Below are 20,295 nucleotides of genomic sequence, written 5' to 3' on the forward strand. Positions count from 1 at the left end.
TCCGAGCCCGCTGCCCTCCCCGCCGCGGCCCGGGCCGGCGGGTTCAGCCGGGGGGCACCCCCCTTTACCCCAGCGTGGGTGGGGGACCCAACCCAAGGACTGGGCTCGGCGCCCGCAGCCTGGCCGACCTCGAATGCCGCGGCGGCGTGCGGCTTCCCTGCACGCTGCCAGAGCCCCCTCGGGCAGGGCCGGCGACCCCCGCCCCGCTCCCCGCGGGGGGATCGGCTGGGATCGCCCGTCCGGGCACGGCGGACGCCCCGGCACCGGCCGGGAGGAGCCCTCTGCGCCCAGCCCCGGGGCCGGCACCCGGCGCCCCCCGCCCCGCATGCCCACACCCCCTGCGCATCCCCGCCCGCCCGCGGCCCCGCTCCCCTCCGGCGCTGGCGAGGGGCAGGCTCGGCTTGTTCCTGCCTCCAACTTGCCCCGAGTTAACTCGGGTTTCCCCCGCCCCGCAGGGTCTGCCTGGGCTCCCGGTCCTCCGGGAGGGCGGGAGGGAGGGGAAAGGCGTGTCCTGCCTGGGCTGCCGCCGCCGCCGCCGTTGGAGGCAGATCGGGGATATAAAAGACCTGGCCGGGGGCCGGCGGTGGCTTCAGTGAGCGCGGACGCTCAGGCCGTGGGGAGGGGGCGCAGCGGGGCGCGCGGAGCGGCGGCGGGACGGGCGGAGGCAGCGCGGGGCTCGCCGTGGGCAACCCCAATGCGTGGACTATCGGCTGCTGCATTATGCTGGAGCTACAGTTCCGCTGAAGGGAGTTTGCACACGGCCGGCTGGGCTGGACTGCAGCGCTGCCGTTCCTTATGAAGAAGGCACAAGTGAGTGCGGCCGGGCGGCGGCGGGGTACCCACCTGCCCGCGGACGGGGCTGCCCCGCGGCTCCCGGCGGAGCGGGGCCGGCACCGGGGCCGGGGCTGGGCCCGCGGGCGCGGGCGCGGGCGCGGAGGGGGCGCGGGCCGGGGCAGCCGCCGGGCGGGCAGTGCGCGTCCGCGGGGGCGGCGGCTCCCGGGCTGTCCGAGAGGCGGGCGGGGGGGACCCGCCGGGGGTGGGAGCCGCTGCCGCCGGGGAACGGGCTGGGGGAGCGAGGTGAGGGGGAGAAAAAATAATATCGCCCGGTCTTGCTATCGGCGTTCCGCAGCCCGTGGAAAAGTTGCAGCAAACGGCCGGACCAGCGGCCGATCCTTGGGAGATCTCGGAAGGCACTGGGGAAAATTGCCGTAGTAAATCAGTTGTCTGTGTTTCCCTGACGAGTGCGAGAACATGAAATAATGGGGGGCAGCAGTGCAGTGGCTGCGGTTCCCGGTGTCTCCCCCACGCCGCTCCAGCGTGCGGCGCCGGGCGGGTGCTGTGGGAACCCCGGCATTTCGCCCTTCGCCCTCCCGCATCCCGCCGGGAAGTGCCGCTCAGTGCCGCTGCGGGGGCCCTTGCCAGTATCTCTGCAGGTTCTGTAGAGATTTCAGTCACTACGCTGTGCGTTTTTTAGAAGGAAGCAAGGGACAGACATGAGTGGAAAATTGTAACAAGAAGTGGCTCAAGGAAACTCTAACGGGAGAAAGTTAAAGGCTGGACTTTGCAAGGTGCCGATGCCCTCTAGCCGGGCAGACCCCAGCGAGAGCCAGGACTGCTCCGGGAGAGAACAATGCATGGACACGCACACCGCTGCCTCTGCGCTGGGGGCTTTTCCCTCCTCCTACATTGCTGCGTTAGAAGCGAGATAGTTTTGCCTTCGTCTGTTTCTTGGCAATTGCTGGGTCACCTACACACCAGTGAAGACACTTCAGAAGTCGCTGGAAAAGACATAAAACATATTTTAAAAAAAAGATCTTAGCAAAGTATTTTGGGTAGTTAAATAATTTTTCAAGAGATGAGAGGAATTAGAGATACTCACATTCTGAAATATTTAAATCTCACCTGATCGAAGCACTGGAGGATGTACCCATGTTTAAGGACTTAAAACTTGGAAACTTAATTTTTATGATTCTGATGTACACTGGGGTTTTATCTTAAGTTATCAGCTCTGAATTTTAGCAATGTGTATCCATTGCTGTTATTCACATTAGATTACTATAGATACTTTGAACAAAGATGTTTCAGATCCTGTATACACAATTATTTAAATGTACTGAATAGATTATTAATTGTGAAGGGTCTCTTAAAGTCTGAGAGTCATGTTTATGTGCTTACGAATGAGGATTTATGAGTGGAAGCAGTGAAGCATTTTATTACACTTGAACTGTAAACTTATAAAAGTCAACAGACTACTTTTGCAAATTCAGAGCAAAGCAGGAACAATCCATCTCTCCCAGTAAACTGGGAAAGACAGGCAGTCTTGGCATTCAGGACCATTTGGCTTGACTCAGGGACTCACAAGCTGTAGCCTGTGGAGCAGCTTCTTGTCATGGTGGTGAAGCATCTGTCAGCCTTCAAGCAGTTATGCTTCCTGCTTTTTGGAGGCACTGACAGACTCCTAGTTCTCCAAGGGGTTGTTTCCTACATTTGAAGGAGTAGCAAACAAATGTGATACCAAACCATTAATCATTCCAAGGAGATCAGAGCAGGACATCCTTCAAGAAGACTTGCCATCAATACCATGAAGACCCTGCGCAAAGAGAGCGAGCAAGTGAAGGTGGTACAAGGAAGAGAGCTTTAGCCCATGAGGGCACTCGACATATTATAAAGTAAATCTTAATCTATATGCTCTCTGTGGCTACTTCAGTCACTGTCTAGACTGGTAACTGTCATAATGGAGAGAACAAGATCAGAAAACTGGGAAAAAGGTTAATATTTCTTACAATAAAATATTCTGCAATAGACATAGTACAGAAAGCAAAAACCACACACTTGCTGAGCCTTGCAAACACTTGGTTATGCCTGGATATTGTTTAAAATAAATCAGGGATTTTGATCTTTGAGGTGATGTTGCACAGTGATAATATATAAGTAGTGCAGCTGAAGGAGTAGCTGAGTCATACATCAGCACAACGAAAGTGCTGAAAGATGAGTCCTGTTGAGCACTAGACTCAATGTGAGCAAGTTGGTCCGTTTATTTAAATCAGTCTTAACCTGAGAAACCACAGGAACTGCAGGAGCACATTCCCCAACAGTGTCAATCCTAGAAGTGATGTTTATGAAACTCCGTGCTTTGATGGACACATAACCCCCCTGTTTTAAACATACCAACACCTGGATTTTTCTTTACAAGTCATGATTTCCTTAAAGAAGTGATTAAGCATTTAGGGTTCAGTCATACAAATCCTTTTTCAATGAGGCTATTTCCATGAATTAATCTTATTGAAGGATTACTTGGATGAGAGGATTTGTAGGCTTAAATACTTAGTAATTAAAACTATTATCAGAAGTGAGTTTATGTCCTTTTGCATGCTAATATGGCAACAAATAAAATGTCACTGATGTCTGGACAGCCTTTTACAATTTGAATAAAACAGGGTTAGTGATGCCAGTGTGATATGATCTTGCAAAAACATGTAGCAGTTTTCTGATTAGGTTGCTCTTTGTGTGATTTGAAGACAACCTAAATAGGATTAAGTTACTAAGAAATATGTTGCAAAGAGGGGTCACCTGTAGGGTAGCTCTGAAGGCTGATAAGGTATCACAGATACACGGTTCGGGCACTTGATCTCCTGCAGTAAGTTAGATGCACATCCTCTTAGAAACCTCAGTATTGAAAGTGTCTTAGATTTCAGCAGAGCTTTCTGCCTCTGATCGTGTGCTTTATTGTTGGCAGTTAAATTACCATCTTAGGTTGTCCTGTCTGTATGTTTGGGTCACTAAAGTGGAAGCCTCTGTAGAAATTATTGTGGATTGGTACCTGGAAAAAGAGTTAGTACTTAAATTGGCACTTCTAGTCTCCTGTCAGCAGGCTAAATCAGAAATGCAAATCAGATACCTGATACCTTGGTGTGAGCTTGATTTTAGGTGAAATAGTGATTTCTGATCATCAGTCTTTCTTGCTCATTCTGCAAAAAAATGAACACTAGGAACTGGAAGATATTTGGAGCTCATGGCAGGTATAGATCTGCTGCTCATTAAATAGGAAAAGAGAATTTGCTGTAGCCATAAAGATGCTGTGCAATTCATATTAGGCAATGGACTAAGGTCTCTGTTCCCCTGGTTTTGACTCTGTTCAAGGGAATCCAGTTTGCAAGTACTGCAGCTGGAAAGAACATCCTGGAATAAAGAGTGGTATGGAGAATAAACAGCAGATGACCTTGAAAGATTCAGGGGTGGGGGAGCATTTTGTAAGGACTGTTTAGTGATATTTTTATTGATTTCTTTTCTTCAACTGCTTTTATTATGCACCTGCAAGTTCTTATCTCTGTGAACTATTTAGCACGTGGCTTTGTCGTTTCAAGTGAGGCCAGTAACCCAGTCTTCTCCTGACCCAGTTTTGCCATTGCACTGAAATCTGTTTTTTCCCTTTATGCACTGCATGTCAGTCCTTCAGGTACGGCTCTGCAAGCTGACAGTGCCATTATCCAAGTTTTGTTATGTGATTTAATGGTATGCTGGCTCATGCAATCACCATATTGTACGAAAGTTAAGAGTTGGCAAGATGCAGCCCTTGGCTTCGGATGGGCAATGCTCAGAATGCGGCATGTAAACACAACACCCATTTATTAGAAGCAAAGGAAGGAAAAATCTCCCTACGCAATTCCATTTGAGTGTTGTGGGAGCTGACATGAAAACGAAAGTGCTTGTTCTCGCCCTGGTCTTTGGTGTGCCAAACCTGAGATTAGTCAGCCTTTTAAACACACTGTAAAACCGCTTGTTTTTTGTTGGTTGTGTTTTTCTCCGTGTGTTTGTGGGAAAAGGAGATGGATGAATGTAAGGTGAGTGGCAAGCAGTAGCACTTCTCTTTTAATTGTGTTGTTTGGCCCGTGTTTGTATTGCCAACCCAGTCATATGTAAACCTGCAAAACTGACTTTTCGTAAATATTACCGATGCTGAAATAACTGGCTGCGGGGGGCACATGAAACACAGGCTTCTTTGCTGGATGGTTTTACTAATTGACAAATGTAAATAGTATCAGACATCTATTAGTATGTGAATGAAAGTATGAGAAAACAAAAATGGTGTTAAGTATTTTATTTTATTAAAGCTGGTAGCATGTACAGTATCAGAGGTCATTGATAGTATGATAATGAAGACATTAATTCTACTGTATGTCTGAATAAAGGCCAGTTTAGGAGGTCAGATTTATGAACACTTTGGATCATATTAGTGTAGAAAATAATTGTCATCTGATTTCCTACACTTATCTAATAACCTCTGGGTGAATGATTGGTTGCTGTTTCTGTTTAAACCAGGTTTAAATTATATAAGGTAGATGAATACAGTAATGATTTTAAATCTCATTAGGAGTTTTCTGCTCTATATGTGTTTTTCCATTATTGTTGCTGTGTGGAGCAGAGCTAATTTTTTGTGCAAGGTGGAAATAGCATCACGTGTAGCATCAGCAAGATACCACTGCAGGTATTGCCTGAAGAAGTCCCTTATGGTTCTCACTGCTGTGCAGCCATACTGTGGAGCACACTGTTTTGCAAAGTGGGGAGGTAAAAGCTGATCTTCGAGCTATTTCATCACCACTTGAAGCAACAGTAAAAGTGAGACCGTGTGCTGCAGGCTTGGGGGACTGAGTGCAAGCTCCTTTATTGCAGGGCCAATAGCTAACTGCTGCTTCATGGTGGTCAGTGCTCCTGGAAGGATCTCTCCAGCCTTTCACTTACCTCCCAGCTCTAAACTTTCATTGCTGCTAAAGAACACTTGGTTATTTTTGTTTTTCTTCACTTTTGCTGCAAAACCTACTCAATGGAGAAAACTGAGTTTAGGACCCTCAAGATCATATTTAGCCCAAGCCACAAGAGCCACCCTTTCTCCCACCTGTATGACAGTCATTCACATGTACTTGTTAATGTTCCAGTGAAGAACTTCTAAGAGTCCAGCTGGCTATTTCAGTCTTCTTCTACCTTCACTGGCTTCTCACTGTTTTTAGGCAGCAGAGCTGGGAAGTCAGAGAGAGGTGTTGTGTCCTGGCAGCCTTGGAGCTGGGCCAGGCGGTGGGCTACATTCTTCAGCTTAGACTGATGCTCTGCAAAGTATGCAGGTTTAGTCTGGGCTGTCACAAAAGGAAGCATGCATGGTCTACAGCAATTAACTCTGAGTTTGTGAACAACTTTGATTCAATCCAGACTGACAAACTAATCTAGAAAAATTTACGTGAGCATACGCACTAGAGTGAGACAGACACACATTCACATATTTTCTTGGGTAGCATCCTAAGTCTCTGGGAAGCTTCTGACTATCTAGTTTATCTTGTTGAAGCTGTTCTGTTGAAGGTTTATTTGTTCAATCTTGAGGGTGGCTTACACATGAGCTAAGAATGTGGGGGAGACTGTATTTCAGACCTCAACACCTAATTCACAGATTGTGAATCATGCCACCCTCGAACCTCCATTCAGAAAGATTTAAGCATTTTCAAGTCAGTGTCTGAAAATATCAGTCTGTCTGTCATATCTGTTCTTGTAGCTTGGCCAATCCCATGTGACTGAACCTGGCTTCAGTCACCTTAAATGTCTTAGTGATGATAATCCCTTACCCAGTGTCTTATTTAGCAGGCCTTCTGCCTTTCATTTGTTCTGATGCCATCAGCTCCAGGAACATCAGTTCACTGACAGTTAAAACCAAGAATAAATTTAGTCCAATTAGCTCTGTCATCTATTCTTTAGATATACTTTGAGAAGTTTTTAGAAGCACCATAAATACAGCTTTAGAGATATGTGAAGTGTATGCAGTGTATTTACTGTGGACCTGTATTCTGCATTTGCTATGGCTGGAATCTCTGTAGTTGATGTAGTCAGGATGACTTGTACTGATGACCTTCCAGTGTCTTTCCTCCTAAATGAATCACACTGTTTTGTAACTTTTCTCATGAGCTTATGCTTGCTTCGTAGCAGCAGACCAAGGTATGTCTTCCTTTTATGTTTGCAGCATGATACATCATTACTGGATAGATTCTTTGGTCTGTTTAGTAACACATGACCTCTTAATTACTTTTGGAAAAAAGTTATTCTGGCAGTATAAGTCAGACTGTAAAACCAAGTTGTGCATGTCCTGGCAATCTGTCTCTGTTTAAAACACAAAATGAACTCTGTGCAAGGCATACAGCAGCTCTTTTCGTAAGACTTGTTCCAGGACAAAAGAATGAACTTGATGATGTGTATATAACACATTCTGAAAATGTGGTGTGATACACAGATATAAAAATTTCATTTAAAAGAAATTAATATATTTAAACTTTAAATATTATATTAGTGTACAATACTGATATAAAATACTATATAATGTTTGATGTTATAAAGTGCCTGTAATGTGGAGGGTTTAAAGTGTGTAGGAAAATTTCTTCCACCATTTCATGTTGGTCCAAAAAAATTCCTGTCTCTTTAGAGAGATTTCATAATTGTATAAAAGGGGAGTATGATACCAAGGTGCTGGCTTTTGTGGTCTAACTGAAGTAAGACACTAAGGAGTCAGGCATGATACATTTAAATTAATAATATGCTGTATATATGCAAAATAATTCACTAAATGAAAAGAAGTGCTTAGAAATTTAGGGAGGTTGAAATTTAAACATGCTAATAATCTATTGTAAAAAAGTCCTAAGTTCCAACCCTCTAATTTCCACCCTTCATTTGCTCATTATTAAGTGAACTCAGCAAAATTTGTCTTCTGCATTAAATAGCAAGCAGGCAATATCGTGCATTATGTCTTTAAGCTGATACAGATCTGAATGTCAGTTCTTCCTGAGATTTGTTTTTCTTTTACTACTTTGAAGCATGCAGGAATAGGACCATTAGTCAGCCAAATGAATTTAGGAAGCTTGTATAACAGTGCTTGGCACCCTCTTTCATTTGGATTAAACAGATTCAGGATTAAAATGTTCCTGAATAAACAGAGCTTTTTGGTGGTTATTTTAAAAAGGAGGGAAAAAATCTATCTCCAGTATTCATATTTGGTGTCTTTTTCAAGTTACTGTGCTTCAGCAATGTGTGCATTGCATTTCTGTTCTAACAGCAAAAACTACCAGTGCTGTATTTGACACCAGTTTAAATGATTCTGATGGATGTTGCTTTATTTTCTAGGAAATGCAAACCTTTCTTATAAACTATAAATTTCATTACTGTCACTGAAGGTGCTTTGATCTTCTGTTTTATAATCCCTGACAAAGAATGTGCCCTAGGTTGGCCATGCACTATCTAAAACTTCTGGCTATAATTGTAGTCTGTTCCAAACTGTTTAGATGTATTTATTCAGTGTTTGTTCCATTAATAGTGGAATACTAGCCAGTGTTTCAGGCTGCAAAAATCAATGAAAAACTTGCTCTTTTTAAAAATTGACTCCAATCTCAAGTCGGATGGTGTTCATAGTACTCCATCCATTTTCTTCTGGATTTTTTTTTCTTATCCTCATAGCTCAAGGCCACATCTGAAATTGTCAGCAAGTTTATCACCTCTTCCCCTCAAGACAGAAAATAGCTTCATTTCTTTGTGCAGCTTTCCCACCATCTACTGTGTTTAAGTTGGTGTCCTCACCTCTGCCAACAGAACTTCTGCTCTTCCAGTATCCACAGTACTGAAGGTGTGTCTATCAGCATCTTGTTTGCTCACATATGCCTTAAGCTTCATCTCCAGTGTATGTTCTCTATATTTTTTCTGGCATTTTTATTTCCCATTACGTTTTGGAGCCCACTTCAAATATTAGTCCTCTGAATAACCTGTTGTCACTGTACTTTGTATCATCTGTGGAAACAAAGTCTCTTTGGACAGGATTAGAATGAATCCATTGTTCCGTGGAATATATTGGTTTTTTTGTTTTACAATTCTTGCAAGCTATTATTACAGTTAGGAAGAGTCCTCTGAAATACTGCTCTGCCATTTCTAGAAGTGACAATACTTTTTTTTCTCTGTAAAGTCAGTAGTTTTCTTAATACATTAAGAAATTCTTGCTTTTTTTTGTTTGTTTGGTTTTTTCTTTTAATGGTCAGACACGTGTTGAGACCAAAGGAAATCCTTTTAGAAGTATTTGGTATTGCCTTCCCCTGTGTGTCTCAGCTCTGTTACCTAACCAAGTGAGAAATACCTGATTTGCTGCTTCCATTTTGCTTTTAAAAAGTTCTGGTCTAATAAGTTCTTTAGATAATTGAAGTGAATTTCTATCTTCTCATTCAGTGCATTAAAAAAAAAAAAAAATCTCTTCTCACATGCAGGTTTTAGAGATCAGCTAAACATTTGCCAGTAATGGTCAGATTCTCTACAGTACTGTTGGTCATTTCCCACTGTAACAGAATGTTGTTGACATTTGCAAATGGCCTGAGACATATGTGAAGTTAATCTCCTTTTAGCCTACTAAAATCTGGTTCATTTCTATTGAAACAAGTCAATTCCATCCAAGAACACTATTTCAGTTACTGCTGAATTAGTACCTGTTCAAAGTGCTATTTGTCAAACAATTATGTTCTTTTTGCATTTATTCACTATGAAGGAGTCGTCTTCTTAACATACATACTCCATTACTTATTTCAAAGTAAATGGTGCAATTCCTGTAAAACTGGGAAGATTTTTTCTCCTCTAAAAATTGATAAGTGTCACTCAAGTAAGCTTGCTAAAAATTATCGATTATGAGAATGCATAACTAGTCACTGGAATTTTAGAGTGCAGACATTGAAAAGTAAATGCTCTGAAGATATTTACACTAATCTTCTCAAAAATGGCTTATATTTTCTGTGAGATTAATTATGGAAGCCAAAGAAATTTCATAATAGACTAGGCAAATTAATGTGTCTTCTTTAATAAGAATGATCCTAAGAAGCATTTGAGAACTAGGTGTAAAAAGAATCCAAGAAACTACATTATATTGTGTCAATATTTGTATGAGTTTTCTATCAGCACATCTGTAACAAAGATGCTATTGAACCTGTACCAGAATAATTTCACTACTGACACTTGCCATTCTTTTTAATTCACATGAATACTTTTGAGCAAATGTAAAGCTCTGTATCACACTACACATGATTTACAATTCCATTTTTAATGAGTAAAAGTAAAGGTAAAAGAACTGTTTTTTCAAAGTGTTGTGTTTTGTTGTATTGTTGCAGATGCTGTGAGAATAGCTAATATTTAATCTCAGTTATTTAACTAAATTCATAATACTGTGTTACTGGTGTAAGAGTCATGTTTCATGGGCATTTGTATCTAATAGGCATTTATATTTCTTCAAAATTGTACAAACTTGGGGAGCTTTTTTTCTCAGATTTTTTTCTGTCCAGTTATGTGTGTGTTTCCATAGTGTAAGCTGAATGATTTAACTTCTTTTTGGAATGCTTACCCCACAATTTCTGTGTTTTTTTTTTAAGGAACGCCACAAGGAGAGCTTCAGGTTTAAGATTAGATATTTACAGTTCTCTCTAGTTAGCATAACTCAAATAAAAACATCAAGGTACCATGTGAATGACATTCATATTAATTCTGTAGTCACAATTCTGTGATGATGAAGTTAGCTGGGATTTATGCTGTGTCTCTTAGCTGTAAGCTGAGAGCACTTGCATGTTGGTATATATCGTAGTAATGTGCCTGTTCTTCCTGGACACATAGCAGAATTGTGGGGAAACACTGAAATACGAGAAACACTTTGATGGAGTTTCTTGTTGTTAGTCTATACAAATCCCAATCAAAATCAAAAACAAACAAGAAAACAATAACAACAAAAATAAAAACAACAAAAAACCCCACCAAACAAACAAAAAAAAAAAACTCTAAACCCACCCACAAACCACCAGAATATTAAAAATACAGTTTGTGTGAACAGATGTAAAGATAAGGGCAGGATATAAATTGTAAGTTGGGTTAATTTTAAGGTAATGACAAAGTGATTATAACTTCATAGATTTGGTGAACATGGTGGTTTTTAATTTTCTTAAATATATAGTACCTCTTAACACATTAACTCTTAATTCTTGTCTGTCGAATTAATGAATATGTCCAGAGTTGAAAAGAATTTTTCTTACCAGCTTGCCTCTATTGTTGCATTGCTAGCAGCTCTTGCTGTATTTAATTTGCTTGGTAGAAGGCAGATGGGAACTCTGTATTAATAGTGTTCAATGAAAGGAATAGAAAAGCCCAGTTCCTGTAAAAGAAATGCGTTCAGTGCATGAAATATATTTGTGTTTCAAAATGGATGAACAGGGAGGAAAAATGGAAATTACTTATTTAGATTCTTAAAAAATAAAGACCTAATAAAAAACTTAAGTAGCCCCACAGTGTATCCCTCTTATCTTAACAGTTTAAGGGGAAAAAATTAATTAGGACAGAAAGCAAAGTGTAGAAACAAGTCATTAATTTGTAACATGGCAAAAACCTAAAAGGTAATGTTCTCCAATTGTCAGTAACCTCATATAGTTCAATCTTGTAATAGGGTTCACAGATTGATGACAACATGTGCAAGCTACATAAATTACTCAGGTTAATTGAAACTAAAAGAGATTCTGAGGAACTTTGTAAAGGTTTAGAGGAGATGGGAGAACAGATGGCATGATGGCAAGTGGAGTTTGTTATGTTGGAGAGCAAGGGGGATGCATTTTGGAAGGAATGTTTTGAACTAATTGTAACTGAATTAATAAAGGCCATTTCAATTACTTCTGAAAGGTACTTCCAAGCTCTTATTTATGTTCTTGTAGCAATGCTTGGTCAGGAAAATGAATGAATCAAAAATCCCTATATTGTGCCCATAGTAGAACAAATCAGACAGCATATTGGGATGCAGTAGGAGCAGAAAGAGAAATTCGAAAGTGGAGTGCTTTTATGATAGCGTTCATCAGCCATCCCAAAAAAAGTTCTGGTTTTTCCCGTTGAAAAAAAGAGCATAACAGAAATAGGGATCTTAAAATAGGCAAAAGCATTATAAGGGAGCAATTTGCATATGATGAGAGACTGAAAGTTGATTGCAAGAAACTACTGAATGATATGCAGAACGTAGTAGAGAGAATGATTGCTGGACATTACTGTTCCTTTCTTGGTATAAGAATAAATAAATACTTAACAGAAGAGGCTAAAACTGGCAATGCCGCCTTAACACAAAATTACCACTCTGGAAAGGTTTTTGACACTAGATATAATATGGCTTGAAATGCAGCTTGATATATGTTAGAACAAGCCCAAGAGGTCACATCCAGAAAGGGGTAGTCCTAGTCTTCTCATCCTTGCACATCTCATCTCCTCCTCCACTCATTCCTCAGGGATTACTTTTTGTCTCTCAGCTCAATTGGCTAGTCACTGGATGAATTTACTGGCTTGCTTAGGGGTCGGGTGAATGTCAGGGGGAGGGAAGCTGCAGGGAAGGAGCCCTCAGCTCTCAGCAGCAGGGAGCTGTTAGATGGCTTCAGACCATCTCATTAGCCTCCTTGACTGAAGAAAAAGGGATTATACACTTAAGTAAGTAAAACGCCATGGTTATTTCAGTTTACACTCTGTGCATGAAATGTTTCTCATCTTCTAATTCATGCAACTCAGAAGAAATTTTTATATAGGCAATGCATTCTGTAAATCTGAATTACCAGGTTTCTTCAGTTTTCCGTGGGCACCAGACTAATCATGTACTGATCTGACACTTCTTATTTTTCAAATCTTCATTGCCTTAATTGTACAAGTCAGGTTTGGCCTAATTATAAACTCAGTTTCATATACAACCATCTGCCAAAATTACCATCTGTAACAATTCAGCCTTTAGCTTAGAGGAAAGGAAAACACTTTTAAGATATATTGTAGCTGAACTTCAATTATATGGGAAAGTAATGACAGCTGAGATGTTTATACTGAAAGATTGTTCTTTTACCATGTGACTATCAATGGTGAGAAGTCAAAATTTTAAACTTGTTGCACAGCTCTAGCCATTGGAAACCAGTGGAGTTTCCATGCACTATCCCCGAAATATACTCTTGTACAGCACTTTCGTGTTAGCAGGAAAAAACACTTTAAAAATGTGTCCACTTTTAGAGGTGCATAGGAATTAAAAGTATGCTTGAGTTTCTGATGCAGTAACGCACTTGCTGGATTTTTGTGTTAAAGGAAGCATTTTGATCAGTCTCACCCCATTTTTGCTACCTTAAACTTATGTTTGCCTGGAAAAATGTTACACATGTGTTGAAATTCTTAAAATGGCCATTCTGACAATCTGCTTTCTTAAAAAAACCCAGCAACATATGCCTCAGGAAATAATTTCAGACAGAATTTATAGAATTAACAATGGCATGATGCATTTTAGTACATCTTGAAAAGGGAATTTACACTTGTTTTCTACTGTAAAAATATGCAGTTAGAATAATAATAACAACTTTTTTTCATGTGCCAATATTTTTGGCATATGAAAATGCTTTTGGTTTAGATCAAAAACCTGAAAAAAATATAGTTGACTTTTCTTACTAATATACTAATGTAATTACTTTAAGACAAGGCATAATGTGTTTGTAATTCCAGCTTGCTGAGGTAAATGGCTTATTGGCTGCCCAGTGCTTACGTTGTCTTGCAAGCATACTTAAATGTTTTGAAGATTAGTTTTTAATTTGATGTGTCTCTTACCTGATTTGTCTGCAGTCTCACAGGCTTCAAGGCATTTGAGAATAATCTCATACATTTGTCTATTGCTTTGGATAAATATTCTTTTCACAAAAGACATAGATCCATTATTAATGTACTTATATTCTAATAACAGTGTAAATGTAATGTATCCTTTTACAGATCATTACCTTAAAGCTAAATTGTTCACTTTGGTTTTATATATGTATAGGAAGACACGCAATTCAAATTATGTAGGAAATAAAATGCTGTCTGACATATGAGGGAACTGAGTTGAAATCAGGCTCTGGAAAAAGTTATGGCATTTTGTGAAGCTTTTTTCCCTGGTAGAAAGTGTTTTAAACCTGATTTTGTCTTACTCTATGTTATTTGGAAACAGCTAAGATAAACTTGTATGAATCTCACAGGCATTTCTTGGAGCACCACTACTATGTGCAGCTCAGTTTCTCAGGTAAACTGATAAGAAGTACGTACTCAAGATCTAATGGAACTTCAGAAATTTATAGTTTTAGGGGAAGTGGAAACCTAGCAGTGTTTTTATGATCAGCTCAATGAAACTTTGTTTGGTTATTGACAAATATGGAATCATGGGCTCCAAGTTTTTGAATGGTAAGGTTCAAACTTACACATTTCCCAGGGAAATACCTTGACAGACATTATGCTGGCTAATGGTCGGTTAACTAGTGTACCAAGAAATGCTCTATACAAAGAACAGAATTTTTGCTGGGACAAAGATGTTCAACATGTTGAAAGTCCTCAGGAGTTTCTTGTATCTCTTGATGAAGGATGATGAAAATTTAACACCAAGGACAGGAGATGCAGGTTTCATAGTTTCACTTTTTTGGTTTTTTAGTATGCTGACTCTTAAGCGGCTTGCCTGTAAATACTTTTAATCTTTTCCCCTACCAAAGTATTTACCAAAATCTTTGGCAGTTTTTGTAAAACTTGACTATGGATAATTGCTAAAATGTCCACAGGGGCGGTTTATGGGAGCAGAAGCTGACCTCATTGCCTAACAACGTTTTGTTTGAAACAGACAGAACATAATGTGGAAAGGATTATGTATTTTATTTAAATGTCAAACTGTTTCTGGCAAACAAGCTCTATTTTGTTGAATTTTCCTCATTCATTCTCTTATGGCACAGTGTACAAGGTGCTTGAAAAACATAGCATTTAATCTGTAAAATCATGTTTCTAAATCATGAATGACACATCATTAATAGGCATCATGTGGGATAAAGTAAATTTTGTGATGAAAAATAGTGAGAAGGAGCAGAAATGCAGGCTTCACTATGGAAGACCATTACCTTGCCCCATTTCTGCAGCTGAGTTGTGTAATGGCACTCCCTCATCCTACTGGAGATCAATATGTTAAAAATACTTTTCATCCTTTATACATGCCCCAAGGTAATGATTTAGGTTTAAAATAATGTTTATAAAAGCATCTTTTGAATTCTAAAAGGATAAATAACAGTTTTTATTACTTATGTTTAAAATTTTAGGTGTCACTACTGATGATAGAAGGAAACCTAAAATATCTGTTATTTATTTCCCAAGAGATCCAAGATTTAACACAGCTGTAGAGCAGAATGACCTTCTTTCATCAGTGTTGTAGTTGGTGTTGAAACTTTCACCACAGGCCTGGCGAACTGATTGGTTCATTGTTTTATTTTTTTAAATCTCTTTGTCCTGATTTGAGCAGGGATGGAGGTAATTTTCTTCCTAATAGCTGGTATAGTGTTGTGTTTTGGATTTAGCATGAGAATAATGCTGATGACATGCTGAGCTTTTTAGTTGTCAAGTAGAGCTTGCCCGAAGTCAAAGACTTCTCAGCTTGTCATGCCCTGCCAGTGAGAAGGCTGGAGGGGCACAGAATCTGGAGGGGACGTGGCCAGGGCAGGTGACCCAAACTGGCCAGAGGGATATTCCATGGCATGTGGCATCATGCTCACCATGCTCATGGGGGAAAGCTGGCTGGGGCCACTGCTGCTTGGGAACTGGCAGCTCAGCAGGTGGGGAGCACTTGAATCGTGCATCACTAGTTTTGTATATCACTATTGTTTTGTTACTATTGTTACCATTCTTATTTTCTTTTTATGTCCCCTTAAACTGTCTTGATCTCAGCCTATGGGTTTTCTCACTTCTGTTCTTCCAGTTCTCTCCCAGATCCCACTGGGGAGGAAGACTGAATGAGCAGCTGTATAGTGCTTAGTTGCCTTCTGGGGTTAAACCACAGATACAAAATACAAAATCACTTTCTTCACCAACATACATGTTACATCATAATTTGGAAAGTTCTCAACTGGGGCTTTTGGGGGATCAAAGTGAAAACTTTTTATTTCCTGTTTCAAACCTTTTTAAGTTGATGCAGGTGCTTCTGTCTGGAATATATCCAAAGAAGCCAGCTTTTGTGAAAAGTAGATTTGGTATACTTTTTATGTCAACAGTTACTTATCAATGGGAGAAACTGCTCTGACTAATGAGGAGAGATCCCATTGAAAGGTTGCTTGACTTAGTGTTGTCTTGTTTGTCTTCACTTCAGAAGCAACCGCCTGGTTGGGTGCTGCACCCATTGAGACAGTTGTAACAATACTCAGTAAGAGTTAGGGCAATCCTATATTTACACTTTCTGGAGAAGAGAGTCTGTGAAGCTAAGGTACTGTAGAAACCAAATAAATAAAATTTGTAATCTGAGAAGAGGTAAGAGGGAAAATTTTGTTTATTTCCATGAGATTTTGGGGGAGTTTATGTTGCTTTTTTGTCATGAAGCAATGAAAGTCAAATGGACTTTTTTATTATGCATAGCAAAGACTCAAATGGTAGGGTTGATTTTTATAAGTACATGAAGACAACACACCGGGAGGAGGGGATTATGAATGCACAAACAAAGGAGCAGTTTTTCCATGAGAATGCATTGATATAAGCCACTGTCATTTACAAACCACTGTCACTTACACTGGACAGTACCAGGCTTTTATCATCAGAACAGAAGATCTGGGATAATTTCCCAAGATTCACTTGAGATCCTCTGTTCAGTTCTGAACACCTCACTACAAGGAAGACACTGAGGTGCTGGAGCATGTCCAGAGAAGGGCAGCAGAGCTGGTGAAGGCTCTGGAGCACAAGTCTTAAGAGAAACAGCTGAGGGAGCTGGGCAGCTGTTCTGCCTGGAGAAAAGGAAGCTCAGGAGGGTGATGAGCTCTCGACAGTGACCTGAAAAGAGTTCGTAGCCAGGTGAGAATTGTTCTCTTCTCCCAAGCGGAGCAATAGAACTAGAGGAAATGGCCTCAAGTTGTGCCATGGAGAGTTTAGATTTGACATTAGGAAAAATTTCTTCACCAAAATGGTGGCCAAGCACTGGCACAGGCTGCCCAGGGAAGTAGTTGAGTTATCAGGCCTGGAGGTATTTTAAAGATGTATAGATGTGATGCTTTGAGACATGATTTAATGGTGGCAATGCTCAGTTAACAGTTGGACTTGATCTTAGAGGTATTTTCCCACCTGAATGATTTTGTGAATATTCCCTCCAATCCCACTTCACTCTTTCTATTTCTTTTTATCCAGTTCTATTAAAAATACAAGCTATCTTATCAAAGGAGTGGGATACAAAAAAATGGAATCTGAACCCTATGTATCCCAGGGGTTACCTGAAGCCCACAGTGTCTTTGAAAACTGATACCGGCTGTGGCGTGGGGCAGATAAAGTTACTGAAGAGATTTTTGCTCCAAGAATACCAATCTTGTGAATGTCTGTCAAGGAGGACTGGCTAGACCTGTCCCTGTATGTTGGAATTCAGGTTAGTAATATCATTTGCCTTGAGTAGCAGATGATGCCAAAGTCATTCTGAATGGACTGCAGAGGACCACATTTGCACATGTGGGTCATGAGACCTTCTCAGTGAGAGAGGGACTGAGGAAAGCTTCTGGGGCTGGATCCCATGATCTTTATCATGATAAAAACCATATCGTTAACACAAACTCTATTTCCCCACCTTATTCTGAGTGTTCTTGTAGACCACTAATGTAGACAGCAACTATAAAAAGTCTGGAAATGAAAAGTCTTACAATATTTAGTACAATACTGATGTGAAAAATTGTCATCCATCAGCACTGTCAAAGCTTATACTGGTGTTGGCATATCAAAGAGCTCCAAACAGTGTTCTTTAATCACAGCTAACCTTGTAATTATAGAAATGTAATACAGTTAAGGTAGGAGCTTGAAACACAGTCTCGACTATACTGGCATCTAGTTTCAGTCTGTGTTCACCAATTACCCTTTTGTAACGAGGTCTCATATCAAGCAGGTCAGAGAAATTAGTTCTGGATTTATATCTCTATAAAGATACAGCCTATCAGGGATGTTATCAAAAAAATTCTGAGTCCAGAAACAGAACAGTGGCTTTCTGAGAATGTCTTTGGTTTAAAACCAAGTTGACAATTCTGTGATTTAAATTTCGAAAATCATCCCCTGCTTATATAAAAAAAGTATGAAAGGATTCAAAAGAAAGAAAAAAAAAAAGTGCCCAAATTCTTCTTAATTTTTATAAGTATTTTTTCCCTGATGTTTGCTTTGCACAGGCTTGTGCATGAACTGAAAATTCTTCAGATTAATAATTAATTAATTAATGCAGTTTATTATCTAGCAAAGTTTCTGTGCGTGAAAGACTAAGAATCCACTTAACATTTTTTGCTTCATACTAAGAATGATATAGGAGGACATTTTCATCATGTACATGAGTTCTGGTGTGTGCCAAGTATCAAAATAGCTGTTTTCACTTTTCTAGATTATTTTATTTATTTTAATTTATTTTGCCAGTGTAATAGTTCTTCCAACCCAAACAACATATAATTTGTAGCAGATGGTAAGAATTAAAGATCCAGTACAGAATTTCTATAACAAGTCTTATTTCCTTTTCTTTACTGGTGCTTAAAAGTCTAAGATTAAAGAAGATTGCTTGGTATATATTTTCATTATAATTCAAAAGAATATTTAATATAGTGGATTTTTTTTTTGCATGAATTTGGCAGACAAGCAAGACCTCTGAAATAGGTCTTTAGAAAAAAATGTTTAATTAAGTATTTTATCCAAAAGACTGTCTTTTCATTCCCTGAGGAAGACAGATCATCCACCTCCATATAGTGTGAGGAGCTTTTCCTCCCTGCAAAGATAATTTTATCTTATGTTGCCTTCCCTTTTAAATTACTTAAAAATGCCATTGGGTCTATGCTAGAATTCTGTAAGTTCCCAGTAGGGGAAAAAAAAAGACAACTTCCTCTTTGAAGTTTGTGGGAGGTTTTGTTGAGTCAACTGAAGTCTGCTAATTTCTATTTTGATTGTGCATGTATTTGGATCCCAGTGCTTTTTTTACAGGACAAGAAATTATTGGCCTTTATCACGCTATAGACAGAAAGATGAAAAATTTCAGTATCAATCCTGGATGTTTGCTATGGAATTTTACAAGAAGTGGAAAGGGAAATCTCTCTTGCCAGTACACATGTCCTAAAAAGACTGCTAAGTGCAGGACCTTTGGAGATCCTGATAATCTCTGATTCTGATTTTATAGGAAGATTTCTTTCAAATTATAGAAGTTTTTAAATTCTTATCCTTTCTTCCAGCTGAAATACTTCTGTCCTTTAAATCTCCTGGCTCTTTCACTGAACTAGAATGCCACCTGATGGATTATTATCAGTAAATGTTTATTCAGACACTTTTAACACAAGTTCCAGAGGCAAAATTCATGTATAATTACCTGTCTCTTGGTAACTTCACTTCCCAGTACTTGGGAACTAAACAAACTGGCTGCCATCCAGGACAAGTTTAGGATGCATGGAAACTGCCTGAATCCCTGATTGTCAAGTGAGATTAAAGAGTGGACAAAATTTATTATGGATGAGATTACATTTTTAAAGAACCAGAGCTTATATTTTTAGAACAGCCAAATATTTTGCAATGGTACCATTATAGAGATTGAAAATAAATGTGTTAATTTACACATTAAAAAGACTTTTTTGTAGTTTACTGAATGTAATTGCAAAATACCTGAATTGCATTGATTTGCAAAGCAAACTCTCTATCACTTTACAGTTCTTGCTTATCACATCCATCTTGGTTTCAGCTGAAACACACAAACCACACTCAGCAGGAGTTTGGGTGCTCCTTACCAAGTATGCAGTAGCACATTGGCTGGAGCAGCCAGCTACTTCTGTCAAGAAGAGCTGCAAGGGGTAGAGGATAATAGCAGTTGGCCTGAGGTCATATGAAATGAAGTTGGCATATAGTCTTAAGCAGCTTCCCAGTTTTCCCAAGGTCTGGATGGTGGGAAAGAATGGTGTGACTCATCATTTTCTCAACACTGTAAAGACTACATATCTTAAATTTGTCTGATTCAGGAAATAGATGTGAATAACTTGGCAGAGCTAGAGAATGGTTTCTCCTTACAGCTGAAAAAGAAAAATATTGGAGAAAAAGTAGTTCTGCATTAGCACTTAACAGGTTTGGGACTACCTTTTATCCATTGACCTGAATAAAATTATTTCCAGTTCATTAAGAGTGTACCTTAGGAAGGGAACTGGCCTATAAGCATCTGAATACAGCAATTGGCTTTGCAAAAGCAATTTGCTTTGCTTCTGCACATATGGCTGGTGGAGTCTAGCAAGTTCC

At 39.9% G+C, this 20,295-nt stretch overlaps 1 protein-coding gene across 4 annotated transcripts in view; it reads left to right on the forward strand.

Moving 5' to 3' along the window:
• The first annotated feature begins 616 nt into the window (after positions 1-616).
• KITLG (KIT ligand) overlaps positions 617-20,295 on the forward strand; it is a 56,503-nt gene continuing 36,824 nt past the window's right edge. For all 4 annotated transcript variants that reach the window (XM_058805535.1, XM_058805536.1, XM_058805537.1 and 1 more), the window contains exon 1: positions 617-810. In XM_058805535.1, coding sequence (XP_058661518.1) covers positions 796-810 — 15 coding nt within the window. In that variant the 5' untranslated portion in view covers positions 617-795. The remainder of the gene's footprint in view (positions 811-20,295) is intronic.

Source organism: Ammospiza caudacuta, chromosome 5 (assembly GCF_027887145.1).
Source record: "Ammospiza caudacuta isolate bAmmCau1 chromosome 5, bAmmCau1.pri, whole genome shotgun sequence".
In the NCBI taxonomy this organism is placed as follows: Eukaryota; Metazoa; Chordata; class Aves; order Passeriformes; family Passerellidae; genus Ammospiza; species Ammospiza caudacuta.